General features: G+C 35.3%; 1 protein-coding gene across 4 annotated transcripts in view; it reads left to right on the top strand.

The window, feature by feature from the left end:
- COP1 (COP1 E3 ubiquitin ligase) overlaps positions 1-27,659 on the top strand; it is a 165,225-nt gene that overhangs the window by 22,595 nt on the left and 114,971 nt on the right. Inside the window, exons 4-8 of one of the 4 annotated variants that reach the window (XM_074349829.1) lie at positions 363-427; positions 1,097-1,216; positions 9,631-9,699; positions 23,106-23,165; positions 24,587-24,663. In XM_074349829.1, coding sequence (XP_074205930.1) covers positions 363-427; positions 1,097-1,216; positions 9,631-9,699; positions 23,106-23,165; positions 24,587-24,663 — 391 coding nt within the window. Of the gene's footprint in view, positions 1-362; positions 440-1,096; positions 1,217-9,630; positions 9,700-23,105; positions 23,166-24,586; positions 24,664-27,659 lie in introns of all 4 variants that reach the window. The other 3 variants (XM_074349828.1, XM_074349831.1, XM_074349830.1) reach the window with 3 other exon arrangements.

The raw sequence follows: 27,659 nt of genomic DNA, 5'->3' as shown, positions 1-27,659 counted from the left end.
AATCTTCAGTGCCTACCTCATAGGATCAGCCAGCTACCATGCAGAGCATGGGACAGTCTCATACAGTGAAGAGCTGTCTCTCTCTAAGTGCGAAGAGTGCCATCACTGAGATGTGTTAAGAGAAAGTACATATTCTGAAGAATGCTCCTTCTGTAGTGGTAATGATAGTAGTAGTTGTAGTAGGAGTAGCTGTGGCAAAACTGTTTCTAATTTGAAATAGAAACCTAGCATTTTCTGTTTAGCATCTTTTGAAATTTGAGACTTTTTAAAATTAAATAGGATCCATTTAAACAGAATAATTAGATGACACATTTAATAAAAACACAGATTATGTGTGCTTTTTGCTTTGTTTCTCTTTTCAGTGAATGAACTCATTCTCAAACAGAAGCAAAGGTTTGAGGAAAAGAGATTCAAATTGGACCACTCAGTGAGTAGCACCGTATGTTTCAACTCTTATTACTATTTTTAATAAAGTTCAACTTACTGTTTTTATTAGTTTAATATTAATTAGGTGTTAAAGCTTAGCATATTATTGATTTTTTTAAGGATATTCTTCTATTTAATGAACTTTCTCACCTGCATTTTCTGAAATTTACTTTCATCTTTTGAAAGGTTTGGTGGGATTACATTGAGTCAGAATTGGCTTGTAATATGTAGCATTTGAAGAATTATATGGCAGGGTGATACTGTGGGTGGTACTTTGCAAAAAAAAAATGTTGAAAGATTCTCAGTTTAAGAGGATTAGCCCCAAATTATTGAGGCAAGTGAGCTTAAATTAATACCTTACCAAATACAAAGTTGAAAATATGGCTAGACAAGTAGTTAAAATCCAGGCATTTATTTTGAAGGGGATTACACCTTTAGAGATGCTGACTTAACATTTATCTTGAAAATGTCTTTTATATCTGTTATTTAAATTCATTTAAGGGAGAAATAGTGTTTAAATTATAATTAGAAGGCGCTGGGGAGCCACTAGCTGGGAAGAAGTAGGTTGGAACATTGTAGTTTATTTTTGATATGTTATATAATAAACATGTTAGGAAGTAGCGAACTCTAAAACAATCTTCTTAGGAAGTTGTGTATCTTTTTTTCTTAGAATGGCCACAGGTGGCAAGTATTTCAGGATTTGTTGGGAACCGACCAAGATAACCTTGATTTGGCGAACGTCAACCTTATGTTGGAGTTACTAGTGCAGAAGAAGAAACAACTGGAAGCAGTAAGTGGCAGCTGAACTTTAAAAAATTGTTTTAAATGGTGCTTTTTCAGTTGCATTGGAAAAGATCTAGCAATGTTTAAAAAATAGTAGGGCGGTGTCATTCAGTCCATCCAGATTTATTTAGCAAGAAACATCTGCAGGATATCACTTGTAACAGATTCCCCTTTTTCAATTCAAAGAAAGAACAAATTTCTTAACAATACAACTTACTTGCAATGGCCAGTTTGTATTAACAAAAGTTGAATGTTAAGATCATGAGAAAGTACAGTTTCATTTTAATAGGGAACAATTATATTGGTCATTTTTCTTCCAAAGAATATCTTCTTTGCTGTTTCTTCCCCTCTTCACGTACGGGATTTGGAGGAGAAAATAGAGATTATTTTTATCTGCATAAAATCCTTCCAGCAGGTGTCCATTGGCAGCAGCAGCAGTCTGTGGCTTAACTAAGGGCATTTAGAAAGATGGGAACTGGAGCCGTTATCCTGTTTCATGTAATGCAATCTAAATAAATGTAAAATTACGTTCTGGCAAATAAATGTAAAAAATGTAAAATGTGAATTTGCACGTATTAGCTGGGAATTGAATAGGCTCCATTATAAGTGACGTACACCTTAGGGTAAGCAAATACCCACCCTGACCTAGCTTAAACAAAAAGCGGGTATAAATTCACAGAGTAAGGGAGTGGGTAGGTTGCACACATAAAACAAAGAGCTTCACAACCAAATGTTGGGAAGATTGGGACCATGACTTCTCTAAGGACTAGACTAGATGGAGGGAATTCAGGCACTTGAGTGTTGTTGGGAGGTTTTCTTTTGTACTTGTCGTGACGGTTTCTTTGAGGCAGGTCTGACTTTCTTTTCTTAGATTTTTATTACATGGTGGATAATGTGGACACCTGTACTTCCTAATTTATATTTGTGTTTTTTGATAAAAGCAGAAAAGGAGCTTTCCAACTTGATTTTGAAAAATTCTGTGGATAGATTCTGATTAACATAGCTTGGATCTGGATACCAGCTAATAGAATGGGAGTCTTAGTAGGGAAAAGGAGGAGGTGTGGTTGAACTGACCAACACGAGTCTCCCACGCTGTGTCTTTTTCGGGGGCAGAGTTGGTAGGAATTTCTCCTGTGTTTTTTTTTGGGGGGGGAGGGGCTTTGTCTTTATTGTTCTTTCAGTTTTATTGAGATAATTGACATACAGCACTGTATAAGTTTAAGGTGTACAGCATAATGATTTGATACATATATCGTGAAATGATTACCACAATAGATTTAGATTACACCCATCATCCCATGTAGATACAAGGGAAAAAAGAGGAAAAAAAAGAAAAAATTTTTTTCCCTGTGATGAGAACTTTGAGGATTTACTCTCTTAGCAACTTTCAAATAACACCATCCAGTAGAGTTAACAGTAGTCATCATGTTGTATATTACGTCCTCAGTACTTATCTTGTAATGAAGTTTGTAGCTTTTGACCACCTGCATTCACTTCCCCCATCCCCTTCTTCTGGTAACCACAAATTTGATCTTTTTCTGTGAACTTGGTGTTTTGTTTTTTTGGCTTTTTTTTCTTTTAAGATTCCACATGTAAGTGAGGTCGTACAGTACTTGTCTCTCTTTCTGACTTATTTCATTTAGCATAATGCTTGATTTCAAGGTCTATTCATGTTGTTGCAAATGGCAGGATTTCCTTATTTTTTATGGCTGAATAGTGTTCCATTATAAATATACAACATTTGGATCCGTTTATTCATTGATGGGCACTTAGGGTGTTAGCATGTCTTGGCAATTGTAAATAGTGCTGCGTTAAACATGAGGGTGCAGATAGCTCTGCAGCATGGTGATTTAGTTTCCTTTGGATTTATACCCCAAAGTGGGATCGTTGACTCATATGGTAGTTTTATATTAATTTTTTGAGGAACCTTCATTATGATTTTTATGGTGGCTGTACCAATTTACATTCCCACCAAAAGTGCATAAGGGTTCCCTTTTCTCCACATCCTCACCAGCATTTGTCATCTTTTCTCTCTGATGATAACCATCCTAGCAAGTGTGAGGCGATAACTCATTGTAGTTTGATCTGCACTTCCCCAATGATTTGTGATGCTGAACACCTTTCCATGTACCTGTTGACTATTTGAATATCTTCATTGGAAAGATGTCTATTCAGGTCCTTTGCCCATTTTTTAATTGGAGTATTTGGGGTTTTTTGCCATTGGATTATATGAATTCTTTATATATAGTATTTTGAATATTAGCATCAGATGTGTGATTTGATCTGCAGATATTTTCTCCCATTCTGTTGGTTGCTTTACATTTTGTTGATGGTTTCTTTTGTTACACAGAAGCTTTTAAATTTGATATAGTCACACTTGTTTAGTTTTTACTTTGTTACTTTTAGACGTTATATCCCCAAAATTGCTGCCAACTCTCCTATGGTTTTAAACATAGTTTTTCTATTAGCATCCACTGTGTGCTAGATGTTGTGTTAAGCGCAGTGGGAAAGACAGGATTCTGCTGTGTGTGGGGGGTGGGTATAGGGTAGCATAGGTGAGGAGGTTAAATAAATTAAGTAAATATTTTCACAGTGATAAATGATATAAAGAAACTTCTCTATGATAGACTGAACATACACAGTTACCTTCCTCCCTTAACACTTTGAAAATAAGAGTAAAGGACTTTAAAAAGGCAAAAGAATGGGAGAGGTGACAATGGCAGCAGTATTCTTTAAGCTATAGAGCAGATGGATGAAAAGTAATAGATTAGGAGATCTGAGAAAGCTGAATACTGAGCCAGCAGTGGGCAATAGCTAAGAACCAACTCTATATATATTGTGGAACAAAGGCCTTGGAATTGGGAGCATAAGGTACCTCATGTAGTAAAGGCTGAAAACAGGAAGCAGTTGAAATCTCTGATCTTTCCCTGTACAACTCACAGCAAATGAGTCTCCCTTTTCTACCTTAAGAGAATACTAGACTTTTTTCCCCCTAGTGGTGGTAAAAGAGAGACTTTCTGGACTGTTGCACTACAGGTACACTTAAGAGGTGTTTGGGGGCATACTGTACTGAAAATAGATAAGTGTACACTTGGAATGTGAGAGCTGTTAATCTCATTCCCCTTTAATCTTTGCCTTTTTGTCTTAGAATTGAAGACATACAGGTATCTTAATTTTGGGCTGCAGATTTTTTCTATTAGTTTTTGAAGAGGGGACTAGTTCAGAAGCAAAGTTCCTATCGTTAGTATTATAGCATTTTCCCATTATTATTTTCCTATTATACTTTGCATTATTATTTAACTTAATGAATATTTCCAACATACAGAAAAGAACAGAAAATAATGAGACTCATGACTAATCCTTTCACTTTTAATGAATAGTAACACTTTGTTACATTTGTCTTAGATCTGCCTTTTGAGAATTAAATTTTTTTCTCGTTTTTCAGTTTTATTAGATAGAATTACTACAGTTTGACTGCACATACATATTATATTGCATGTAAATACATACATACAGTAGATTGCACATTTTTTAGTTTACATATGTGTACTAATTATTGTTTCTAAGAACAGATTAGAGCTTTAGCTTGCTAAACTTACATAGTTATCAAAGGAATAAAGCCAACTACAAAATAAGAATCAACAGCATGTGGTTATCCAGGCATAAAGGACATTCAAATGTGCTTACACATATTCAAGAAATCAAAATAATTAGTTCATTTGTGTCCTTTTTATTATTATTATTTTTTAGATTCTTCATGTAAATGATGTCATATGGCATTTTTCTTTCTCTTTCTGGCCCACTTCACTTAGAATGACAATCTTCAGGTCCATCCATATTGCTGCAAATGGCATTATTTTATTCTTTTTTATGGCTGAGTAGTGTTCCATTGTATATATGTACCACATCTTTATGCAGTCATCTGTCGATGGACATTTGGGTTGTTTCCATGTCTTGGCTATGGTAAATAGTGCTGCTGTGAACATTGGGGTGCGTGTGTCTTTTTGAATTTTATTTTTTTCTGGATATATGCCCAGGAGTGAGATTGCTGGATCACATGGTAAGTCTATTTTCAGTTTTTTAAGAAATCTCCATACTGTTTTCCATAGCGGCTGCACCAAACTAGTGGCCAATAGGCGCATGAAAAAATGCTTAGCATTGCTAATTGTCAGAGAAATGCAGATCAAGACTACAATGAGATATCACCTCACACCAGCCAGAATGGCCATCATCATTATTAAATATTTTTTATACTTAAAGCCCTTTTGTCTCGTTCCATTCTCCCAGAGTAAGCACCGTATGAAGTTGGCAAGGATCCTTCTCAAGTGTGTATGTGCCTTTTTTACATACACTTGTATTTACAACCATATAAAAAGTGTTGTCTTATAATTTAGAAGTTTTTATAAGGAGTTTTATACTATAGTTATCCTTTTGAGATAATGCCTTTTTGTTTACTTTTCGAAGTTCCTGCTGATGAATATAGATCTAGTTTATTTTAACTTCTCTACAGTAATTCGTTGCATGAACAAATCTATTCCCCTACTGATGGACGTTTAAGTGCTTCTGAATTCTTTTTTTCCTTTTTCATTTTATTAATAATAATAATAATAATAGTAATAATAATAATAATAATTTTTGTTACGAGGTCTGTTTTTAGTATGGATGGTTGCCACGTCTTCCGTGTGTGTTGGCTGTTCCGCCTTTGACTAGGGGTGTGGTTGGTGTGATCAGAGCCTGTGCTGGTTGTTGAGCAGGACCTCCTTCTTGTTCTGTTGTTGTCACAGCCCTGACAGCTGGGTCTGCAGCCCTGTTGTTGGAATAGAGGTTTCCTGACCCATTTCTGAGCTGTGGTGTGTGGTAGGTGGGATTGAGGTGCTTCAGCTGGAAGCGGAGCTGCTGAGTATTCCTCTGTAGGAGATGTCCATGGTGAAGTGCCCTCTGTGCTGTTGTCTCACTTGTCATGTGGCCTTACAAAGTACACTTTGTTGATGCTGCCCTTGTCTCCAACTCAGCCACAGGAATGTTGGCCACCTGCTCCGGTGTCCCCCTGGTTCTGCTCCCACTGTGCCAGCAGAGCAGATCTGCTGACGCCTGGTGCTAGGACCCACTGCGGTCAGTGTGGAGTCACACACCTGGGTTCACAGTGAGCCACAGGGTTAGCGCAGCCGCCAGCCCTGTGCTCGCACAAGGTACACAGGCCTGTGTTAATGCCGAGTCCACCCCCACCACGTGCCAGATTGCTGGTTGTTCCTCATAGAGGCTTGGTCCACAGGGACACCAGCGGAGAAAATCCGCCGCTGCTACTGGGGCTAGCATCCAATCTCAGTCCCTTTTGTGACTTTGAGGGACCCATGGGGATGGTTTCAGGTTCAGCCCTGCCTCTACCCAGGAGCTGTGCAACAGGGATTGTGTCCCAAGCTGAGAAGATTCCTGTGTCTGAACCCTACCCCTCTTCTTGCGATAACGCACGCCAACAGTTGTGCCAAGTAGTGAGCCTGGACTCTCAGAGGTGGCGGCTGCGGCCTGGCTGCATTGCGCCCCTCCCTGCCATGTGCCCAGCAGTGGTGCTTTTTTATGGGTCTGCTAGGGTGTTCTGTTCTGCACACTGCCAGCCACAGCCCGCACCACGCTCCAGCCCCTGACGCTTGCTCTGTGCAGTTAGCGCCAGGACTCCCCCGAGGTTCATCCGCGGGAGCCGGAGTCCAGCAGCCAGGCCTGGCCTGCCCTTGCCAGCTTGCGTCTTGGGCTCGGGATTGCAGTTACCCTCTGTGCTGCTTTCTCCCGGTTCTGTCTGCTTTCTCCTCCAGCCCTTGGAAGTTCCCCCTCTGTCCCTGCTGACTCTTTGCTGTAGAGAGGGGCCTCCCATTGTGAGGGTGCTTTTCCTCCTTTGCTGCTCCCTCCCCGTGGGACAGGTTCTGCACCGATTTCCTTTTTATTTTTTTCCCTCCTACCTGTTTTTGTGTGGAATCTTCTTGTATTTCTGAAGAGATACTCTGTCAAAGTTCAGTAGGTGTTCTGTGTGAATTGTTTAGTCTGTAGGTATAATTGTTCGTGTATTCATGGGAGAGGATGAGCTATGCATCCTTCTATTCCTCCGTCTTGGCAGTTCCCCAGATATGCTCTCTTTTGAGACAGTTGACTATGAACTAGATGGGACAAATGTGACAAAACTTGCTATATTGCAAAGAGCACTGAGAGTGGAGTATAAGATTCTATGTTTTTTCTTTTTTTCTAAATAAGTTTCTTTTCACTTTTTCTCTTACTCCAGTTTCCTTATCTGAAAGTGTGATAATTGGGCTGAATGATCATTGTATGTTTTTACAGAAGCTTTACAATTGTAAGAAATGTTTAGAGAATGAACTTCTTGAACTTCCATTTTTAGTAGTGGGTTAAATGAGATTTGGAGATTACTTTAATGTTCAACTTCTGAGACTGCTCTAACAAAAAACATTATGTGACCAGATCTTATTTTGACATATTTGGCTGCACACTTCCCATATTTAAGCATTCTCTTTTTACTCCTCCATAATTTCCTTTACATAATTTTCTTTCATATTTATATGTGAAATTATAGTTTCATAAATTTGCCATTTACCTCTTTTTTGAAGTTATTCATTTGAAGAAGATTAAATTGCAGAAGAATGTGCATGTGCTGAATTCCTAGTATACTTAGTTGTTCACAACTTTCCTTTGACCTTGAGGCTTTGGGAAGGGTTCCCTCCTTTCTCATATCAGTTGCATTCTTACCCTGTTCACACGTCCTTACTGGTAGAGTGAAATGGAATGTTCAAACTTGGTATTTTGAGGATAGTTTGTCCACTTCCTTTGCAAATGAACTGTTATTTATTAACAGTCTTGACCGTGTATGTCCTTTTTATATAAAGATGTGGTTTTTGCTCTCTGGCCAAATAATCTATAGACAGATATAAACAGTGTAAAGAACAAAAGTCCCAAGAAAAATGCTGAGGATTTTGGGATAGTTTATCATTGTGGTTGGGACACAGATTCCCTCTGTGAGTTTGTTCTGTATGACAATTTAACTAACTTCTCAGGAATGTGTCTCAGGTCCAGTAAATACTGGGTTTTTAATGCAAGAAAAAATTACACTTTAAAATCCTTATGATACCCTGTTCTACAAATTTATTCATTTGTGAAACATTAATTCAGTTGTGTTTGTTAACTGGAATATCCTAATGTGATTATCAGTTCGTATTTGTCCTCCTTTGTCCTTATTTGTCTTGACGTAAACATTTCATTTATCTATTTTGCCTCTTACTCTTTAAAATGCAAGAATTCCCACCCTCTCCCCAAATGGGATAGACTCTGGGAGTGGGTGTGAAGTAGCCATGCTTTTTTGTAGTGTATGGAATATCTTAGTGATTCTTCAAATTTAGATTGGCTTATTCTTATCATCTGGGGACTTGTTAAACATATAGTTTCCTGGAATCTTTTCTAGAGGAAAAGAATCAGATAAAATCCAGTGTCTTTTAACAGATGCCTCAGATAATTCTGTTGAATAGCCAGGTAAATGAAAGTTTTATAAATCTTATTTATTTGTTTTGGATGTGCCCCATTGGACTTTTAAAAAATTATTTTCAAGTATTTATTAAAAAGTTAGAACTGTATTTGTTCATAAACCATCCCTTATTGTTATTTCATTTTTAACTTTTGGTATTTTTATATATATTTATCAGGCTTAGCTGGAATTCCTTGGTTCTTTGTGTGAATTTTAACAGTAATATATATCTATTTGTAACTTTACTATTTGTAATTATTTTTTGATATTCAGAAGATGTCAGGCTTATAATTATCATTTATCGATTACATCTTTGTTTCAGTTATCAATGTGTGTTATTTACCCCTCCTTCCTCTTGATTATATTAAAATTTTGTTTTAAAATTTTTGATTTTGACTGAAATATTTCATAGAAATATATTCTCTCATCTGTGTGAGTAGACTATGGCCAGAAATAGTAAATTTGACTTCTGAAAAGTATGAATTTCTTCCTAATTATTATAATTTTTACTCCCCTGGATGTGAAATACTTATGGAGAAAGTGATTTCAGCATCTAGAAACTATGCTGACTCCACTGTTTTTTTTTTTTTTTTTATGTTTTATTAGTTTGGTTGGGGAAGAGAAAGCCAGGACACATAACAGAATTGCCATTTTCCATAAATAGTTTTTTAGCATGGTAGGTGAGGAATGAATTTAAAATACCTGTTTTTTTAAAGTTAGTTTTGGGGAAAATGGCTTGCTTTTAAAAATGCCGATTAACAAATGGAAAACTGATTAAATAAAAATAAGAAACTAACTTGAATGGATAAATAAAATTGCTTCATACTGATTATACTGTGGTGTTAAAGAAAACTTTGAACTCATAGTTATATTTTTAAAAGAACAATTATAATTTTCTATTATAGGAATCACATGCAGCCCAACTACAGATCCTTATGGAATTCCTCAAGGTTGCAAGAAGAAATAAGAGAGAGGTATATTATTTTGTGTATTTTACATAATGTTTCATTAAATATTGTTGACTATTCCCATTTTTTCCCCCATTTTTGTAAAAGCATTCCAGGCTAAAAATTTTATTTAAACATTTGAAAGCATTTGAGTTTTCAGGAGTTTTTTTTTAGAGCTTTATTATTTTAGCTTTTTTTACTTTTACAACTTGATATTTCGAAAATCCCTTTTTAGAGATAATGCTAAAAAGTTTTCTGTAAGATTGAATATAATAACTTAACTCAAAGCTATAAAGATTAGAAAATAGAATGATCAAATAACAGCCTAACTTTCACATTGAAAAGAAAACTTAGGAAAATTTATATAATGAAATCTTAAGTAGAAACGGTTACAGTTTTTCCTATGATAAAGACGCATACTGGTGGGTAAAACATAGCTACCTATTTAGAACTTGGAAAGTGTAAGTCATGTGAGATAGCTAAAAGATAATTTTTTATTAGTAATTTTATAACCCGAATGTCCGAATTTAACATTTATAAGGTTCCTCAGTCATTTCAGAATTGTACAAAACATGGGAAAACTAAAGGCAAAAATCCTGTGTTCTTGGTAGCATGCTTAACTTTGAGAGCTGTTTTATATTTAAATTTCTAACTGTCTCAAATTGCTTATATTTTTACTTTCAGTTATCTAATTGGGATGTTTTTTACTCCAAAAAATATATTATGTATTAGGTTCCAGGCCATCTTTATTATTTTTGAAAATAAAAAGATGAGAACTTATTTTGATGGAGCACTTAAAATGTGCATTGCGAGAACCTTACATTATCTTAGTTTGATATTCTTTTCCTTTTTTGACTATTCATGTCTTATTTTAACTGTTTCTTACTTTGTTCAGGTTGGATTTTTCTGTGTTATGCAAGTACTGATAGCTAAATATCTTTTACATGATTTATGATTGTATTTTTCTTATCTTTAACTTTTGCTGAGGTAACAATTGTGGTTTTAATATGTCTATTAAAATAATCTTAATTATAAATTTAAGGTTTATTTGTTCTTGATTTTTAATTTTATTTATTTTTTTGGTGGGTACTTTATCTTAAACTTCAATTTGCATGAGAATAACCTGAGGATCTTCTTAGAATCCAAGTTCTGACTGAGAGGGTGTGTGCTAGAACCTGATAATCTGCATTTCTAACAAGCTCCAGACGATGATGCTCTTGGTCCTTGGATCACACTTTGAGTAATAAAGCTGAACATTTTATAATATTTGGAAATAAAATTATTCATTCAATATGTACACTCAGCAGTTTTTGCTATAGTAAATTCTTTGGAAGAGTGATAAGTTTTATTGCATACATACCCTCTCCCCTTTTAAAACAAAATTTGAAATTATTTTGCAGTAGTTTCACATGGTTATTTCTCCCTTAGACTGTGAACTCATTGAGTGAGATTTAGTACATAGGAAATTACCTGACAATGAATCAATTAAGTGAACAGTCCAGACATGAGGATATCTGGGGGTTAAATGAAATCATTGATCGTTATTATGACCTAAATTATTCAAGGTTTTTATTAGCCTCTGAGGTTTTTCACACTTCTTTAGTGTCTGTTCATGCTTGCAACGTATTTAGATTTGAAATTGTCTCAGGTAATAAAGATACAGTGTATAACTGTAAAATAACTGTGCAGGTGCTGAGATTTTTACTCTAATAGCAAGCTGACAAGTTAGCCTGCTACAGTTTCCTAGTTGCTGGTGGAAGACATGAGACTCCTGGGCTGGAGATAAAAGTCTTGATTACTCATGGCACATCTGGTAGCATCAGCTTCATGACTTGTAAGTCCTGCAGGGACGGTGTAGACATGGGCCAGGTAGATTCTGCATGTGCAGTGGATGTGTGTTACAACTAAGGAACCTTGAGCTTAGAAAACCAGTCTTTTAAAAGGGTCTGCTAGCAAACCTTTTCAGTCTTTGCCCTCAGGGAGATGCTATTTTTATTTTATTGACAGAAAACAAATCTGCCCTTTGTCCTGGAGGAAGTCACTATTTCTGTCTTGCCAGGGTGTTCACTATAGGAACATCCTTGAAAAGATAGTTTGGAGCAAAAGCTATCACAAGATGTGCAGAATTGGGAGTGATCAATGAAGAATTGTTTGCCAACAGTAACTCTTCCTTGTCATACTAATTTGTCCTCTCCCTGGTGTGGTGGCTGGTGGCTTCCAATAGCTCCTCCTATGATATTGCCTTTGACACATAGCTCATTATTATCAGTGTTTCTACATTTTTTGTTGTTAAATGTCTGGGTTAATTATGCTGTAGAAGTTTTCAGCTTGAGTTTAAGTGAATCTTATGTGATCCTTGTGAGTGATTTTTTTCTCTTGGATCGTATTTTCTTATAGTAGGCAGTTTAACCAAGCAACATACTAGTTCCAGGTATTTCTGGATATTGGTGCCTCTTTTGTGCAGTGATTATGCTGTTACTAAACATTTTGGTTTTCTTGTTTTTTTATTATATCCATAATTGAGTGATTTTGAGTATTTCAGGTTTAATTACACAAGGGACTCTGAGGAGCTAGGTTAACAAAGTTTTAAAACTTTGAAAATTTGAAGCTAAGTTAACAGACTTAAAAACTTAATTATTAAATTTCATAAATTTCTCCATGATTGGAGTCAGGCACACTAGTGATTTGTAATCGTAGGAAACGTTAGAAAATATCATGGATTAATACCTCATGATTTAGTTCAGACAGAATGAAGTGAGCGGTGGGTTTTTTTTTGCATATACTATAAAGTGTATTTGTGGATTTAATCTTCAAAATGAATTTAGTTGTTAAAGGTCTTATCTCCTGTAGTATGTCTTTTCTTGAACTTACTCAAGCAAGATTGAGCAGGAGGCCAACTACTAGTTTTGAATTTATTTTCCTAAGATTAATATTCAGACTTAGAAAATTAACTTTGTGATTTCATACTTTTAACTGGAGTTAACGATGAGTCTTAGTTTAGGCACTGATATATACCAATCAAAGAAGTTGAATCTGCTTTTCAGATTTAACATACTTACTTGTTCTAATGTCACACTTGCTAGTATTTTAGAGCTGTTAGAATCCTACATTTATTTATTTTTAAAATTTATTTTTCCCTACTGACTCTTTTGAGTGTTAAGAGAAGGGAATGCACAAGGCACATAGTAGGCGTTTGCATTAGTTACCTGTTGTTGTGTAACAAGTTACCCTCACACTTAATGGCTTAAAAACATCAAACAATTACTATCTCTGGTCAGGAATCTTGGTGCAGAGTAACTGAGTGCCTTGGCTCAGGGCTTCTAACCAAGTTACAATCCAGGTGTTAGAAAGGGCAGCAGTTATTCTAAGATTTAACTGGGTTAGGAACCCTTCCCAGCTCACTCATTGGCTGTTGGAAAGAGCTACCAAATTCTTGCCACATGAGCTTCTCCATAGGATAGCTTGTTACATGGCAGCTGACTCCCCCTCATAGGAAGCAAGTGAGAAAGCAGGAGAGGGTTTTGAAGATGCTATTACATGCTTTTTGTAACTTAATCTTGAAAGTTTTACCTAAACACGTGTGCTGTCATCTCCATTAGAAGCAAATCATTGGGTCCAGCCCACACAAAGAGAGGGAATTACACTAGGATGTGCTAAGCGGAGGGTATCTTTCGAGGCTGTCTTAGATTGTGCCTACCACAGCACTTAATAAATACATGTATTTAAATGAACATGTTATTCTTTCTTGATGGTCAGATTGAACAAAAGGGCTGTGGGTTCCATGTAAAAGCCAGTCTCATCTGTGCAAATTTGTATCAGCATTTGAGCAATTGCCTTATATTTCATTTGATTTAATTTTAAAATGTACTTCTAGACATTTGTGGTACCTGTGTTGAATTCACTGTGAATAGGACAGTTTTGATGGGTCCTGGTTTCCTTTTGGTTTTGTTCAAAATTCTATTTTGAATATTTGAATAAATTATATTTTTCATAAAACAAAGTTACAGTTTAAAGATTTATAGTAGAGTGACAATCCATGTAACCAGCATCCTGGTTAAACAATAGAGTATTACTCGGACCACTGAAGCTCCCCGCCTACCCTTTTCAGATGATAGCCTTCTTGCCCTTTAGATAGTCAATATTCTGATATTTATGGGAATCACCTTCCTGTTTTTCTTCATTGTTTTGATGCCTAAGTATTTATAATTTATATGTCTCTTGTTTTGAACTGATATAAATGTACTTCTGCGTTATGTAATGTTTTGTTCTTGTCTTTGGCTCAGTGTTAAGATTCATCTGTATTGTTGTATATGGCTATAGTTGATTCCTTTTTATTGTTGTATAGTATTCTATTTAATGAATCATCCCATCTTTGTCTATGGACTTGAGAGTTGTTTTTGTTTGGGCCATTTACAAAGAATGCTATCTTATACATGTATACAGGTATATATTAGTATATGTATCTCTATGTATGTAGAAGTAGAATTAATGAATCATAGGATGTTACATCTTCAGATTTAGTAAATAATACTAGATAATGCCTAAGCAGTTGTATTGGTTACTCTTCCTACAGGCATTGTGTCAATGTTCCTGTTGCGCTGTATTCTTGCCAATACTTGGTATCAATAGACTTCTTCCTGTTTAGCTAATCCTGGGATATGTATTGCTCTCTTTGTGGTTTTAATTTACATTTCCCTGATGACCAGGAAGGTTGAGCACCTAGTACTATGTATTGGTCATTTGGATTTTTGTGTATATGTGAAGTACTTGTTTAAGACTTTTTGCATCTTTTCTATTTAGTTGATTTTCTTAATGGTTTATTGTTTATGTATTCTAGATAAAAATTCTTTGTTCTATTTACCTACATATCTATCATCTACCTACTTACCTATAGCCGATGTTTTCTCCCTCCAATTGTGCTGCTTTTTTCATGGTCTTAATGATGTCATTTGATGTGCAAAAGTTTCTGACTATAATAGAGTCAAATTAATTACTCTTTACTGTTGTAATTAGTAGCTTTTGTGTTAGGTAAAGAATTCTCCACCTGAGGGTATGAAGGCATTTTGCCGTATTATCTACTTGAAGCATTATTCTTTAATCTTTCACATTCACATCTGTAATCTACTTGGGAATTTTTCGTATGGATATCCAGTTGTCTAAGCACGCAATTTAAAAAGTCCATCCTTTCCTCCTAGCTTTGAAAAACCACCTCTGTCATACATCATGTGTTCGTATATATGTGGGTTTGTTTCAGGCTCTGTTCTGTTCCCACTGGTCTATTTGTCTATCTTTTTGGCAGTGCCATGTTGTATTAAATACTAGAACTTTAATTCTTGTTTAGTAAAGTCTCAGCTATTCATGGCTCTTTGTATTTCTCTATACATTTTAGAACCAGCTGATACATTTCCATAGTACACTGGCTGTGATTTTTGTTGGGATTACTTTGACTCTTTAGATCAATTTGGGAGACTGTATCTTTACAATATTGAGTATTCTAGCCCTTGAACGTGGTATTTCTCTGTATGTTTCGGTCCTTAAGAATGTCCTTCAAAGTTGTGATATTTTTCAAGCTATTATTCTTATACATCTTTATTTTAGATTTGTTCTTAGGTCTTCAGTCATTTTTATGCTATTGTAAATGATGTCTGTGTCTTTAATTTCAGTTTCTTTCTATTTGTTGCTGACAGAAATATGGTTGGTTTTTACACATACTTTTTTTTTTGTATACAGCAATCTTGTTAAACTCATTAATTCTAACAATTTATTTGTAGATTATTTTATGTTTTCTGTGTACACATCATCATCTGCAAATAATAGCAGTTTAGTTTCTTTCTTTGTGATCCTTATATCTTTTATTTATTTTTCTTGTCTTACTCTGCTGGCTAGGACATCCGGTTCAATGATGAATAGAAGTGGTGATAGCGGGGCATCCTAGTCTTGGTGCTGATCTCAAAGTGAAAGCTTTCGACGTGTCACCATTAGGTATGATGTTTTCTGTAGGTTTTTGGTAGGTATTGTTTTATCAAGGAACTAAGTTTCTATTCTCAGTTTCCTAAGAGGATTTTTTTTTTTAAATCATGAGTGGGGTTTGAGTATTCTCCAAAGTTTTTGTGCATCTGAGATGATATGTTTTTGTTTTTTTTTCCATTATGTTAAACTGGGTGACTATATTGGTTTAACATTAACCCAGCTTTGCACCTAGGACGGCAAACCTTTCTGATTTGCCCAGGAGTATCTTAGTTTTATTACAGAATGTTCTTCATTCTAGAAATCCCAACAGGAAGGTTGTTTGCTTTACTTACTTGCCTCAATATTGCATTTGTGCTCATTAGTGAGACTGTTCTGTAATCTTTTTTTTTTTTTACACTGATCATGTCCACTTTCATTATAAAGATTGTTAATTTTTTCAAACAATTTGGGGAATGTACCCCCTTATTCTGTTTTCTAGAAGAATTTGTGTAATCTAGGAAGGTTTGTTTCTTTGCTGAATGTTTAAGGGTTTTGCTGGAGAAGTTTTCTGGACCTGTTGTTTGCAGAAAGTTGAAACTAGTATTTCAGTTACTGCGTATTCAGATTTTTGTTTTAGATACCACTTTTGACATACTATATTTTTTCCAGGAGTTGTCCATTTCATCTAAATTTTCAAATTTATTGGTATAAGATTGATCTTAATACTAAGTTTTTAATGCCCTCAGATTTTTTTAGTGATGTCTTTCATTCTTGAATCTGCTTATTGGTGCTGTGCATTTTTCTTTTCTCTTTTTTTCTTGATCAGTTCTTGCCAGGAATGTATCAATTTTATGAGTCTTATCTAGGTACCAACTTTCAGCTTTGTTTATGTTCTTTATTTTTGTTTTCCATTTTATTAATTATTCTCTTTATAGTTCCAATTTCCATTCTTCTACTTTCTTTGGTTTTATTTTGTGTTTCTTTTCTAATTTGTTAACTTGGATATATGTATTATTAGGCAGATTGTTTTTTCTAATCTAGGCATTTGAGGCTGTAAGTTTTCCTTTAGGTGCATCTTAAATTTTGGTGTGGTATTTTGTTGTTATTCCTTAGTTCACAATAGTTTCTAATTTTCATTATAGTTTTTCCTAGACATGTGGGTTATTTATAGATAAACTTATTGCTTGGATGTGGGGATTTTCTTGTTCTTTTTGTTATAGATGTCTGTTACAATTACACTGTTATCAGAAAATATTTAGTGTTTTTTAAAAAATGTATTGGCACTATCACCTCGTAGTTAATTAAATTCTGAAATATTTTTTCTTAAAAAGAATGTTTTCTGCAATTGCGTGGTGTGGCGTAAAGTTTGTTAAATGTGTAATGAGGCTTTCTGCATCCTTACTGAGTCTTTGTTTCTTTGTAATATCACTTATTTGAGGTGAGTTTCATTTTGACTTATTTATGTTTTTGAGTACCTCTCTTTGCATTGGTTTTTATGGGTTGCTTTACGTATTATATATTTGTAACTTATCATAGTCTATTAACAGTGTTGATGTCTATTTACAGTTGCTTTTGAATAAGCCGTCTTAATATGCCCCCTGTAGTCCAATTTTTTTTTTTTTTTGGTCTAGCTTGTTTTATATTTTCTTCTCAACCTAAAAAACAAAAAACAAAATTCTCGTAGGGGGGCTGAATGAAGCCTTATAGTCAAGCCTGCCATTACAGGAACCAGTATGTGTGTGTTTGTGGGTGGTGGTATGGATGGTAAGGCTTTAGTTTGCACTTCGTATGATTAAATTTGTTTTGCTTTTGGTAGTAACTCTCTTAGAATAAGTCTCTCTCTCTCTCTCTCCATATATGTATATATAAAATGGATTTTGTTTCTTAGAGCAGTTTTAGGTTCACAGAAAAATTGAAAATGCCCTCACAAGTTCATAGCCTTCTCCATTACCAACATCCCTCACCAGAGGGTACATTTGTTATAGTTCATGAACCTATACTGTCACATCATAATCACCTAAATTTCATAGTTTACTATAGGGTTTTTGTACATCTATAGGTTTGGAGAAATATATAATGACATATATCTATCATTATAGTATCATACAGAGTATTTTCACTGCCCAAAACCTCCTTTGTGCTCCACCTTTCTTTCTTCCCCTATCTCTAACCCTTGGCAACCATGATTTTTTACTGTCTCCATATTTTACCTTTTCCAGAATGTTGTAGAATTGGAATCATATAGTATGTAACCTTTCAGGTTGGCTTTTTTTTTTTTTTACTTAGTAATATGCATTTAAGTTTCTTCTATGTCTTTTCTTAGCTTGGAAGCTCATTTCTTCTTAGCACTGAATAATATCCCATTTTTTGGACGTATTACTATTTATTCATTCATTTTCTGAAGGCCATCTTGGTTGTTTCAAGTGTTGGCAATTATGAATAAAGCTGCTATCAATGTGTTTTTTTGGAACCTAAGTTTTTAACTCCTTTGGGTAAATATCAAGGAGTGTGATTACTGGGTTGTATGGTAAGAATATGTTTAATTTTTGAAGAAACTGCCAGACTATCTTAAACTGCCAAAACTGTCTTCCAGAGTGGCTCTACCATTTTTCATTCCTACCAGGAATAAATGAGAGTTCCAGTTGCTACACATCTTCCTCAGCTTTGGTGTTGTCAGTGTTCAGGATTTTGGATTCTCTAATAGGTGTACAGTGGTATCTTATTATTTTTATATACATATGTTAATTTTGCTCCTCTTTCTTTAAACCAGCTTTTTTTTCTGAAAGTATATCAGTATTCTTTTGTTCAGTTTTGAATGTCATATAATTGAAGAAGTCTTGGCACCTATAACTTATTCTAATTTTATTAGCTCTATAAAATAAAGTTCAAATACTAAGTTTAATACTTTAGCATATTTTTATCAAATCATGAATGAAGGTCAGATAAGTGAGTGCCAATGATACCTACCTGCACCAAAGCTGATGTCAGTAAAAGGGGACTCTATTTTTGAATTCTTTTGCATTTTAGTCTAATGGGATTCTGAGACTTTCCTTCACTTTTTAAATTTAAAATGTCTCTTTGATTTTCTGTGGGTTTGGCACAGTGCGCTGTGTTAAGAGAGGGCTTGCTGTTGATGTCTTAGGACTGTGCTCTCAAGTAGCATCTCTCCATCCTGCATACCTAGTATTTTCAGTAGCCTGCAAACTCGTGATAGTGTTAAGGCAGATTTCATCTAGGGGTTTGTTTGCTATCATTACCAATTTATGATCGATTTTTCATTCAGATAATGGCAGTTCAGCTTTGTGGACTTCCTTTATGTATCTCCAAAATATTCTTTGACTCTGATTTACACTTTTATTCTAGATTCTGCCTCTCTGATTTATGAAACATGTTTGCAGAGTGAATTTAGCCCAATTCTTTCTCCTTCTTTTAAATGTTTGCATTGATGTCTGAAAGGAAAACACTCATTTCTTTCATTCATCACTACTCTCCATACTTCTGGCCACCAGACAGTAGGTGGTTTCCCACACCAAGTAACTCTCCAGTTCTTTGTGGACATCAACTAGGTATCCTACATTCAGTTCAGTTCAATTCTGACACTATCTACCTGGAGTTAGCCCCAGTCCCCACTGGTTAAGGGCTCAGTCCCACAAGACTGAGCTGCCACTTCAGGTGACAATTGCCAAGTCCAAGAAATCTCTTGTGCTTCTAATTGACTGAATATAAATTAGAGGTTTCGATGACCTCCTCCTTGGGTTCGATAATTTGTTAGAATGGACCCCATCACTTAGGGTAACAAATTACTTACTTGATAACCAGTTAATCGTAAAAGTATACAACTCAGGCACAGGCAGATAGAAGAGATGCATGTGGCAAGGTATGTGGGAAGGGGCACAGAGCTTCCATCCATGTCCTCTCCACGTGTGCCACTCTCCGAGCATCTCCCTGTGCTCACCAGCCTACATGTTCACCAACCCAGAAGCCCTATGATACCCTTAAATTAGGATTTGTTTATGGAGGCTATTAATGAGCATGATTGATTGGCCATTGTTGATTCAACTCAGTCTCCAGTCCCTCGCCCTTCCTTGGATGTTGCCGGGAGTGGGGTGAAAGTTCCAACCCTCTAATCTCATGATTGGTTTCCCTGCCAGCCAGCCTTCCTCTGGAGGCGCTACTGAAGCCCCTAGCCACCAGTCAGGTCATTAGCATACAGAAAACCCCATCAAGGGTTTTAGGAGTGTGACCTGGAGCCAGAATGAAGACTGACTATGTGTTTCTTATTATAAATCACAGTATCAAATTCCTTAATAATATAGAGCTTCAAACTTTTTCAGAATCTCATCATGAAATGTAAATACCTCGTTTAATATGTGCTCTCTAAACTGTTTCCATTCTCCAAATTTCTTTTTGAAAGTCTTCTTGTCTTGACATCTTTTCAGACTTTTTCACAGATAGGTAGGTTACATCGTTTTGTTTTACACTCTACTTATATGTTTACTAGGGCAGCACTCTTACCTTAGTTGTTTTATTTTGAATGGAACCATATGAAATTGCTGTTTTTGGAAGTAGAAATTTTTTGAACGTTGGCAGTTTTGTATCGTTCACCTTATATATGGCAGCCTTCATATATAGTAATAGATGTATTATCCATCAAAAGCTTTGGGGCACTAGAAGGAGCGAATGTTATCTTCAGAGAGTAGGGCATTAGCTTTTTTTTCCTTTTTTTTTTTTTAAATATGTTGCACTATGTATCTTATCTATTTATTTATTTTAGGGGGGATAATTAGGTTTACTTACTTATTTATTTTCAGAGGAGGTACTGGGGATTGAACCCGAGCATACCTTAAGCTATACCCAACCCCCTGGCATTAGCTTTTAATATTTCAGCATTTCAGGCGATACTGGAATATTTTTTTACTGGTACTTCAGTTGCAAAAGTGGAATGGAAATTGTTAATTTGATCTTAATTATGTGTTATATATCATACAAGTGATACTGGCTACTCTGGATTTTGATACTTTAGATGTTTCCTTTCATCCTTCTTTTTAAATGTATTTTTAAAACCATCGTACTAAAGATCCCCTCAGCATTTGTTTAAATAAGGATTTCAGTGGTGGAGCATTGCAAGATAATTAAATGGAAAAGGTTAAAGGATGACTATGGGATGCTCTGCTAAATTAAATGGCCATGGACCAAAAGGCAGAAAGCTTCAGTGATGGTAGGCAGTAACTGGGATATTCATAGATGGCTAAGATCAGTAGTCAGTGATTTGGCTGCTTGGATTGAGCCAGACTAGAGTGTTTTGTGTTTTTTTTTTTTTAACATATATTTATTTATATTTGTATTTATTATTTATTTATTTTTAACTTTTAATGGAAGCACTGGGGATTGAACCCAGGACCTGTGCATGCCAAGCACACGCTCTACCACTGAGCTATAACCACCAACTCCTAGAGTGGTTTTTATGTTAGAGAAGACTAATTTGGGGGAATGGCCATTAAATGCAGTAGAATGGTAAGTCCTCACCTAGTCTGAGGCATGAGAGAATGTATCACTTGAACAGCTTTTATTTGCAAGAGTTCCAAGACAAACTATGTCTTTCTTTGAGGGAGAGCAAGTGTTCAGTTAAGGTAGGAGCATTGTGTGAGCAGTTTTAGGGTGGAGTAAAGTTTAGTAAACTAGATGGAAGAATTGAAAGAATTTGATTATGCTAATCACTTTGTTTTGCACTGCCGTCCCCCCCTGGTTTCTGTGGTACTATGCTGTCTTTTCTCCTGGTTGTGTGTCTACCACCTTGCCCTTAGTGTTAGTTAACACAAAGCTGCTCCTTCTTCCTTTGCCTCCCTCTTAACCATTGATGTTTCCTACCACCCAGTTTTTGTTTTCATCTCTTCTGACTATACTGGTTGACATTGGGTGATTTCATTCATTGTCATAACTTCAGGTTTATTTTTCCCTTTCTCATAGTTTTTAAGCCTTTGTATAAATTATTATTTGCCCTGCTTATTCTGTCTTTTCCTACTATTTTCCACCTGGCAAAATTCTGTTAGCCCTTTGAGGTTCAGCATTTTATTTAATTTCAGATCCTGTTTCAGTTATCCAGTTGCCTCTCCCCTCTCTCCAAGTTATCTGTCTAGGTTAGGTGCAATCTATGTTCCTTTAATCCTCTGTACATACCATCATCATAATGCTGCTTCTGCTGTTTCAACGATTAGTTTACTTGTTTGCCATGTCCCTAGACTGAGCTCCACGAGCTAAAGGCCTAGAGTTTTCTAAATCCCCCTCTTCACAGTGCTTTGCAGAATACTTAGGATTGGTAAATATTTGAATAAACATATTATCAACAATTATGTATTGCCTCAGAAGAAAGTTACTTTAAAATCTGTTCACCCCTATGGTCATTACAGAAATGAAAGTTGAATGACAAGGTGCTGTTTTTAAGAAGTAGTAAAGCACAGTAGTTAGCAGCATGAACTCTGGAACAAGAAGGCTGCCTTGATTTCAGCTTCAGTTCCGCCATGTACTTGCTCAGTGGTCTTGGGCAAGTCTCTTAGCCCTTCTGTGCCTCATTTTCCTACGTGATAATTCCTCTTTTACATCTGGCGATAGGTATTACATAAGCATTTATTATCGTTAGTTTACATTTTAAAAATTGGCTCAATGTATTTGGATTAAATTAAGATAGCCACTTATGTATAATGATGATAGAAATTTCAATTTGATGTTTCTGGAAAGCAGTTTTGTTTTCTGTAGTAAAGATTTCCTATTTTTTGATTGAATAATTTTATTTTTAATAATCTCAATAAAATTTGAAATGCAGACTCATATGTAATTTGAAATATAGAGTCATATATTCCAGAATTACTTACGATAGTTTGCAAACAAATCTCTGTTGAGAGGGGAATGATTAAATATATTGTTGAATGTGATGCAACAGTTAAAATGTTTGCATTTTAATGATATGAGAAAAGGTTATGGTACAGTAGATAAGATATCAAAGATAAAACATTATCTTAAATATGTTTTTAAAAATGATTAAGAGGCTAACATGTGATTACTTTTAGGTGGTAGAAATTAGTCTGAGACTAATTTAAATTTTTAAAATGGGGTTAACAGCTGACATGCTGACATTAATTGCTCACAATTAAATGAGGTAATTTGAAATTTTGGATGTCTTCTATTTTTATTAAGTCATGTTGTCATTGTTGTTCATCTTTAATATATTTATTATAAAGTCAATCCTTTTTGTATTGAAGAAAGTATAACGTTGTGTTTTCTTAAATATTAAGTCTTTATGTTTACTTTTTAACATAGGAACTTCCAGCACTTTTTGTCTACAGTATTTTACCCCTACAGTTTACCATTAGTGCTCAGTTTCCTAGAAATCATTTTCCAAACGTGAAGTTATTGTATGAATGCGGTGATACCAGTGTGATTTGGTCTAGACTTGTTTTTTTCTCACTTTCTCTCTCTTTAATCTACAGCAACTGGAGCAGATCCAGAAGGAATTAAGTGTTTTGGAAGAGGATATCAAAAGAGTAGAAGTAAGATACCAAGAATTTCTCACATCTCTAGTGATTTTTTCAGTTTCAAGCAATTGTTGCTTTTCCTTTAAACTGCTGCATTAAACTTGAGGTTGGTCTCCGTTATATAGAAAGTAACAGATGTTACTTTAATTTTAATTGAGAATGCATTTTTGTAGAAGAAGCATTCTGAACACTTTCTTTATGATAAAATGTATTCTAAATTTGTTTTCACAGTGTTTTATTGCCATAATTATTCTTGGGTAGATAGAAAAAAAATCATTTTCTTGGTTTGCCATCATGTTAATTTAAATCAACTCCCACAAAACTCAGTTATTACCATTAAAATATATCATAATTCCATCCTTTTATTAAGTAAATAAGTCTTTACATATCTACTGTTATAGGATTAATTGTTAAAAAAGATATGATGACAGATTACCAGTAATCTGGGAATTTATAGCATAATACAGTTTACTTATAGAAATCCATGGGAGATCTTAGGGAGGCTTATAGATGACTATGTTGTGAGGTTATTTTCTTCAGCCTTATTTAAATTTAATGTGTATTTTAAATTATTCACATGTGTTATAATTTTCTTTTGCTGTATGTAGGACATCCTAAATGATACTGAGTTTGCTATTTTGTGGAAGTTCAGTACCCATGTGGCATTCGCACCTTTTTACTACTATACTAATGGCCCTTGCTTGGCTGTATGATTGAATTGAGCTTGGAATAGCCAAAATAATTCTACCTGATTAGGTATCTTTAGTGGCATTTTAAAATTTGCTGTTTTTCCATTGATCAAAATGTAGTATATAACACAGGAGGCCAGGTTGTTTGTATGATCCAGGGGCATAATTTATGCAATAATAGTTCAGTGGGAGGCCTTTTCCTCTGAGTTTATGATCAAATGTTTAAGCCATTAGTAAACAAAGCTAATATTTGAATCAAAAGTGTTACTTTTCTTAATGTTTGCAGAAAATACTTTTTAGAGACTGACCTATCCTATTTTTGTGTGCATAGTGAGTTGAACATAATGATCCAATTGCCATGCTGTCATATTTATCTTAATAAGTATCAGTAGATTCTCACCTGGGTTCACGCTTAGCTAGTTTTCTGTTCACAGAGTGTACTGTACATCTTATTTGAAATATTTACATTTGTCTTTTCCTGCGATTGGTGGCTTCATTAGTGATGAAGGATAGTTACTAAAGAGTTTCTAGTTCTTTAAGAATGTGTTCCATAGAAAAGGCTTGTCTCTTAACTTTTACATATCCTTACTTTTGCACTCCATGGGGAGAGAGGAAGCTTTGAGAAACTTGGATGTTGAGATGAAAAGGGACTGATGAAACCTGGGAATGGGAAGGAGTGCCATGACTCCTTTTGATTTATACGTCTCCTATTTGGCATGTCTGTAACTCGGATAATTGTACTTCCAGGAAATGAGTGGCCTATACTCTCCTGTCAGTGAGGACAGCACGGTGCCTCAGTTTGAAGCTCCTTCTCCATCACACAGGTACAAAACTTGAAACTTGTAATTGCTTAGGATTTATGTTACAAAGTGCACATATGGTACTAGTCCTTGGGAACCTTTTCCATGTAATGCACAAAACCCCTGGGAAATTACTTTTGGTCGTGATCTGGAAATGAGATTCAGATGGCCCATCTGTTTCCTTAATGCTTTGAATTTTCATGCCAAAAGTTAGTAGAATATTATAATACAGTGAATTCACTGTTGGATTAGAAGTTTAGTGGATTTCTTAAAATAATGGCAGCTCTAAATACCTTGTAAATTAAAGTCAGATGACATTAAAAATCTATAATTTGAGAAGACGAAGTGCTAGTATTAGGAAAAATTTGATAAAGTAAGACCTTTGGCCTTTCCGCTAACCCTTGAATTTCCTTGGGCTGATCACTTTCCCCAGATTTAAGATGAGGGCGTTAGATATCCCTCATGTTTTCTTTATGACTCCCCATGATTAATTGAGCCTTCCCTTCTATATGCTCGATTAGAGCAAGAGCTGTATTTGTCTTGCTTGTGACTATTTCCCTAGGTTTCAGAGCAGCAGTAGTGACTGACCTCTCTCAGTATTTGTGGAATATAATGAGTGTTTGTGGTCCCTTTTAGCTCTGAAGTTCTGTGTGATAAAATACTACCTAAAATTTGAGTTTGAACTTTTTTGTTGTGTTCAAAGCAAGTGCAATTTTACATGTTTTTAACTTGCTAATCCATTTAGAGTAATGGCCCTGTGGAAGCTTTTCAGGCAGATAGTTTTAGGGTAACACATGGATTATCAGGCAGTCCAATGACAGTACGAGAGATTACACTACCCTTCAGAATCTGTGTCAGTTCAGCAAAGCTATTTTGGGTCTAGTTTGGTACGATATGTGGAGAATGGGGCACAAGGAATATTCTCGTTAAAGAACATTCCTGGGATGTTTGACATTTTTCACTAACCATTTTATGGAGAATCCTCGTGAGTTCTAGGTGATTCTGGGATCACTTTAGCTCTGTAATTCAGCTTGTTTTCCTCCATATTTTATTTTCTTTAAAACACTCTGGAATGACTCAGTGTGTGGGATGTTGTCTTTAAGTTTAGCCTCTGCTTCCTGATGTACGTGGGATCTTTGTCAATGAAATATTTACGATATGAGTGCATGCAGGCAAGTAAAAGTTGTCATATCATGAAATTTTCTCTAGTAAACTGAAAATTCTCATTGTCATATCACTCTGTTTAGTAGCAGCATTTCTTTCTATCTTTTGTGTGCAGGTCTTTGTTAATCCCTCACTGATGGCTTTTAATAACATGTTGACAATATAGTATTACATTCATTTAATTGGCTCTTTCCATTGAATGCCTCTGGTGTACTAGCTGTTGAATCTAGCTGGAAAAGTCCCTGCCCTTATGGGGCTTACCTTTAGGATATGTCTGGAGGTTGGGGGAGATGCTAAATAAGCAGATATACAATGTAGTAGTGGTGGTACGTAACACATAAGTAGTATCTTAGGAAGGAAACTGGATGTACTAGGGGGCTGACACATGAGTCAAGTGGAGTGAAAATGTGATAGAAAGTCATCGGAGAGTTTTGAGAAGGATCTGTTTTAGATTTTGAAATATTTACTGAGGTTCCCGTGTAGAGGATAGAGAATAAAGAGACTTCCTGTATCCCTCCCAAGCCCTTGCCATTGGAAGCGGGGAGGGAAGCTGGGGACACTGCAAGAGTCCAAACGAGAGGAAATGGTGGCTTGAGTTAAGATTTTACTGGTGAAAGAGATGAGAAGTGGTTGTATTCTAAAATAAAGTAGCAGATCTGATAAAAGACACAGAATTTCATGATATTTTTGAAAACTTTGTTGGAGAATTGCTGAAATCATATGCAAAACTGTTGTCAAATGAGATTCTGGCAGAGTTAGACTGGTTAACAGTTGAAGATGGGCAAATAGTAGGCAAACATGATATTTTCTTCAAAAGTGTTCTGGTATTTTCTTAAAATGAGTAATTTGATTACCACTCAAAGTTTGAGAGAAACACTTGGGAAAAATGATGTAGCCTTAAATACTTTTGGGAAATGACTCTTAAGATTAAGATGTGAGATTGAAAAAAGTGGCAAGAATATTATACACTATCAATATTTGAGTTTGCTTTAATTTTAAGAAATAGCATGTAGTTGCAATCATAACTTTTCCCTCATAATTATTAGCTTCATTATTTAAATGCTGGACAGTTTTTATTTTTATTCCTCACTGTAATGATTTGGTCTCTTTTTTTAAGTGGTTTACTTTAAAAAAGGCTTTTTGTGAATTCATTATTTTCCTATAGTGAGGGCTTTTTATAAGGTTATTAAACCCCTTACACAGATTTGGGTTTATGGTTAGATTTATATCTTTAGTGAAAATAAAAACAAAAGACATACAACTATACCCCCTCTCCAGGATATATACGATGTCTACTATATACCATGACTAGCTATAATTGTCATATCCTGTCTATTCTCTTCCTGCTGCCTTGTTTAGACCCTGAATATCATATGAAGTCTACCAATGTGGTCTTTTAACTGTCCTCCTATTGTGTATTGTGAGAAATCTGATCATGTATCTTTACCTGCTAAAAATCCTTCACTGGCTTTCCATTGCATCAGAATCGGTTTAGATCTAACTCTTTCGCATGACCTTCCATAATCATCTGTACCCTGCCTCCTATTTTCATGCTTTAAAATTGAATTTAACCCTCCCCAAACAGGAAGTTAGGGTACCTTAGCTTTTATTATTCCTTTTGTCTAAAAATTCCTCCTGGGTTCCTTTCTTAAGTAGCTTCCTCCCCCACTCATTCCCCGCAAGAATGTAACTGAGGGGTGAGTTTTTCTCTATTCTTTTTTGATATACCAGTTCCATTAAAAAAAAAATTTTGGAGAGATAGAATTAACTACTTTTTTTTTTTTTAAAGATTCCTATTTATTTTGATTCTGCTCTGTACTGAGTGTACTAGTTTGTGTGGATTTCCCATGCTGCAC

The sequence above is a fragment of the Camelus bactrianus genome, chromosome 21 (assembly GCF_048773025.1).
Source record: "Camelus bactrianus isolate YW-2024 breed Bactrian camel chromosome 21, ASM4877302v1, whole genome shotgun sequence".
NCBI classification, from domain to species: Eukaryota; Metazoa; Chordata; class Mammalia; order Artiodactyla; family Camelidae; genus Camelus; species Camelus bactrianus.
This window is presented reverse-complemented; position numbering and strand designations above follow the sequence as displayed.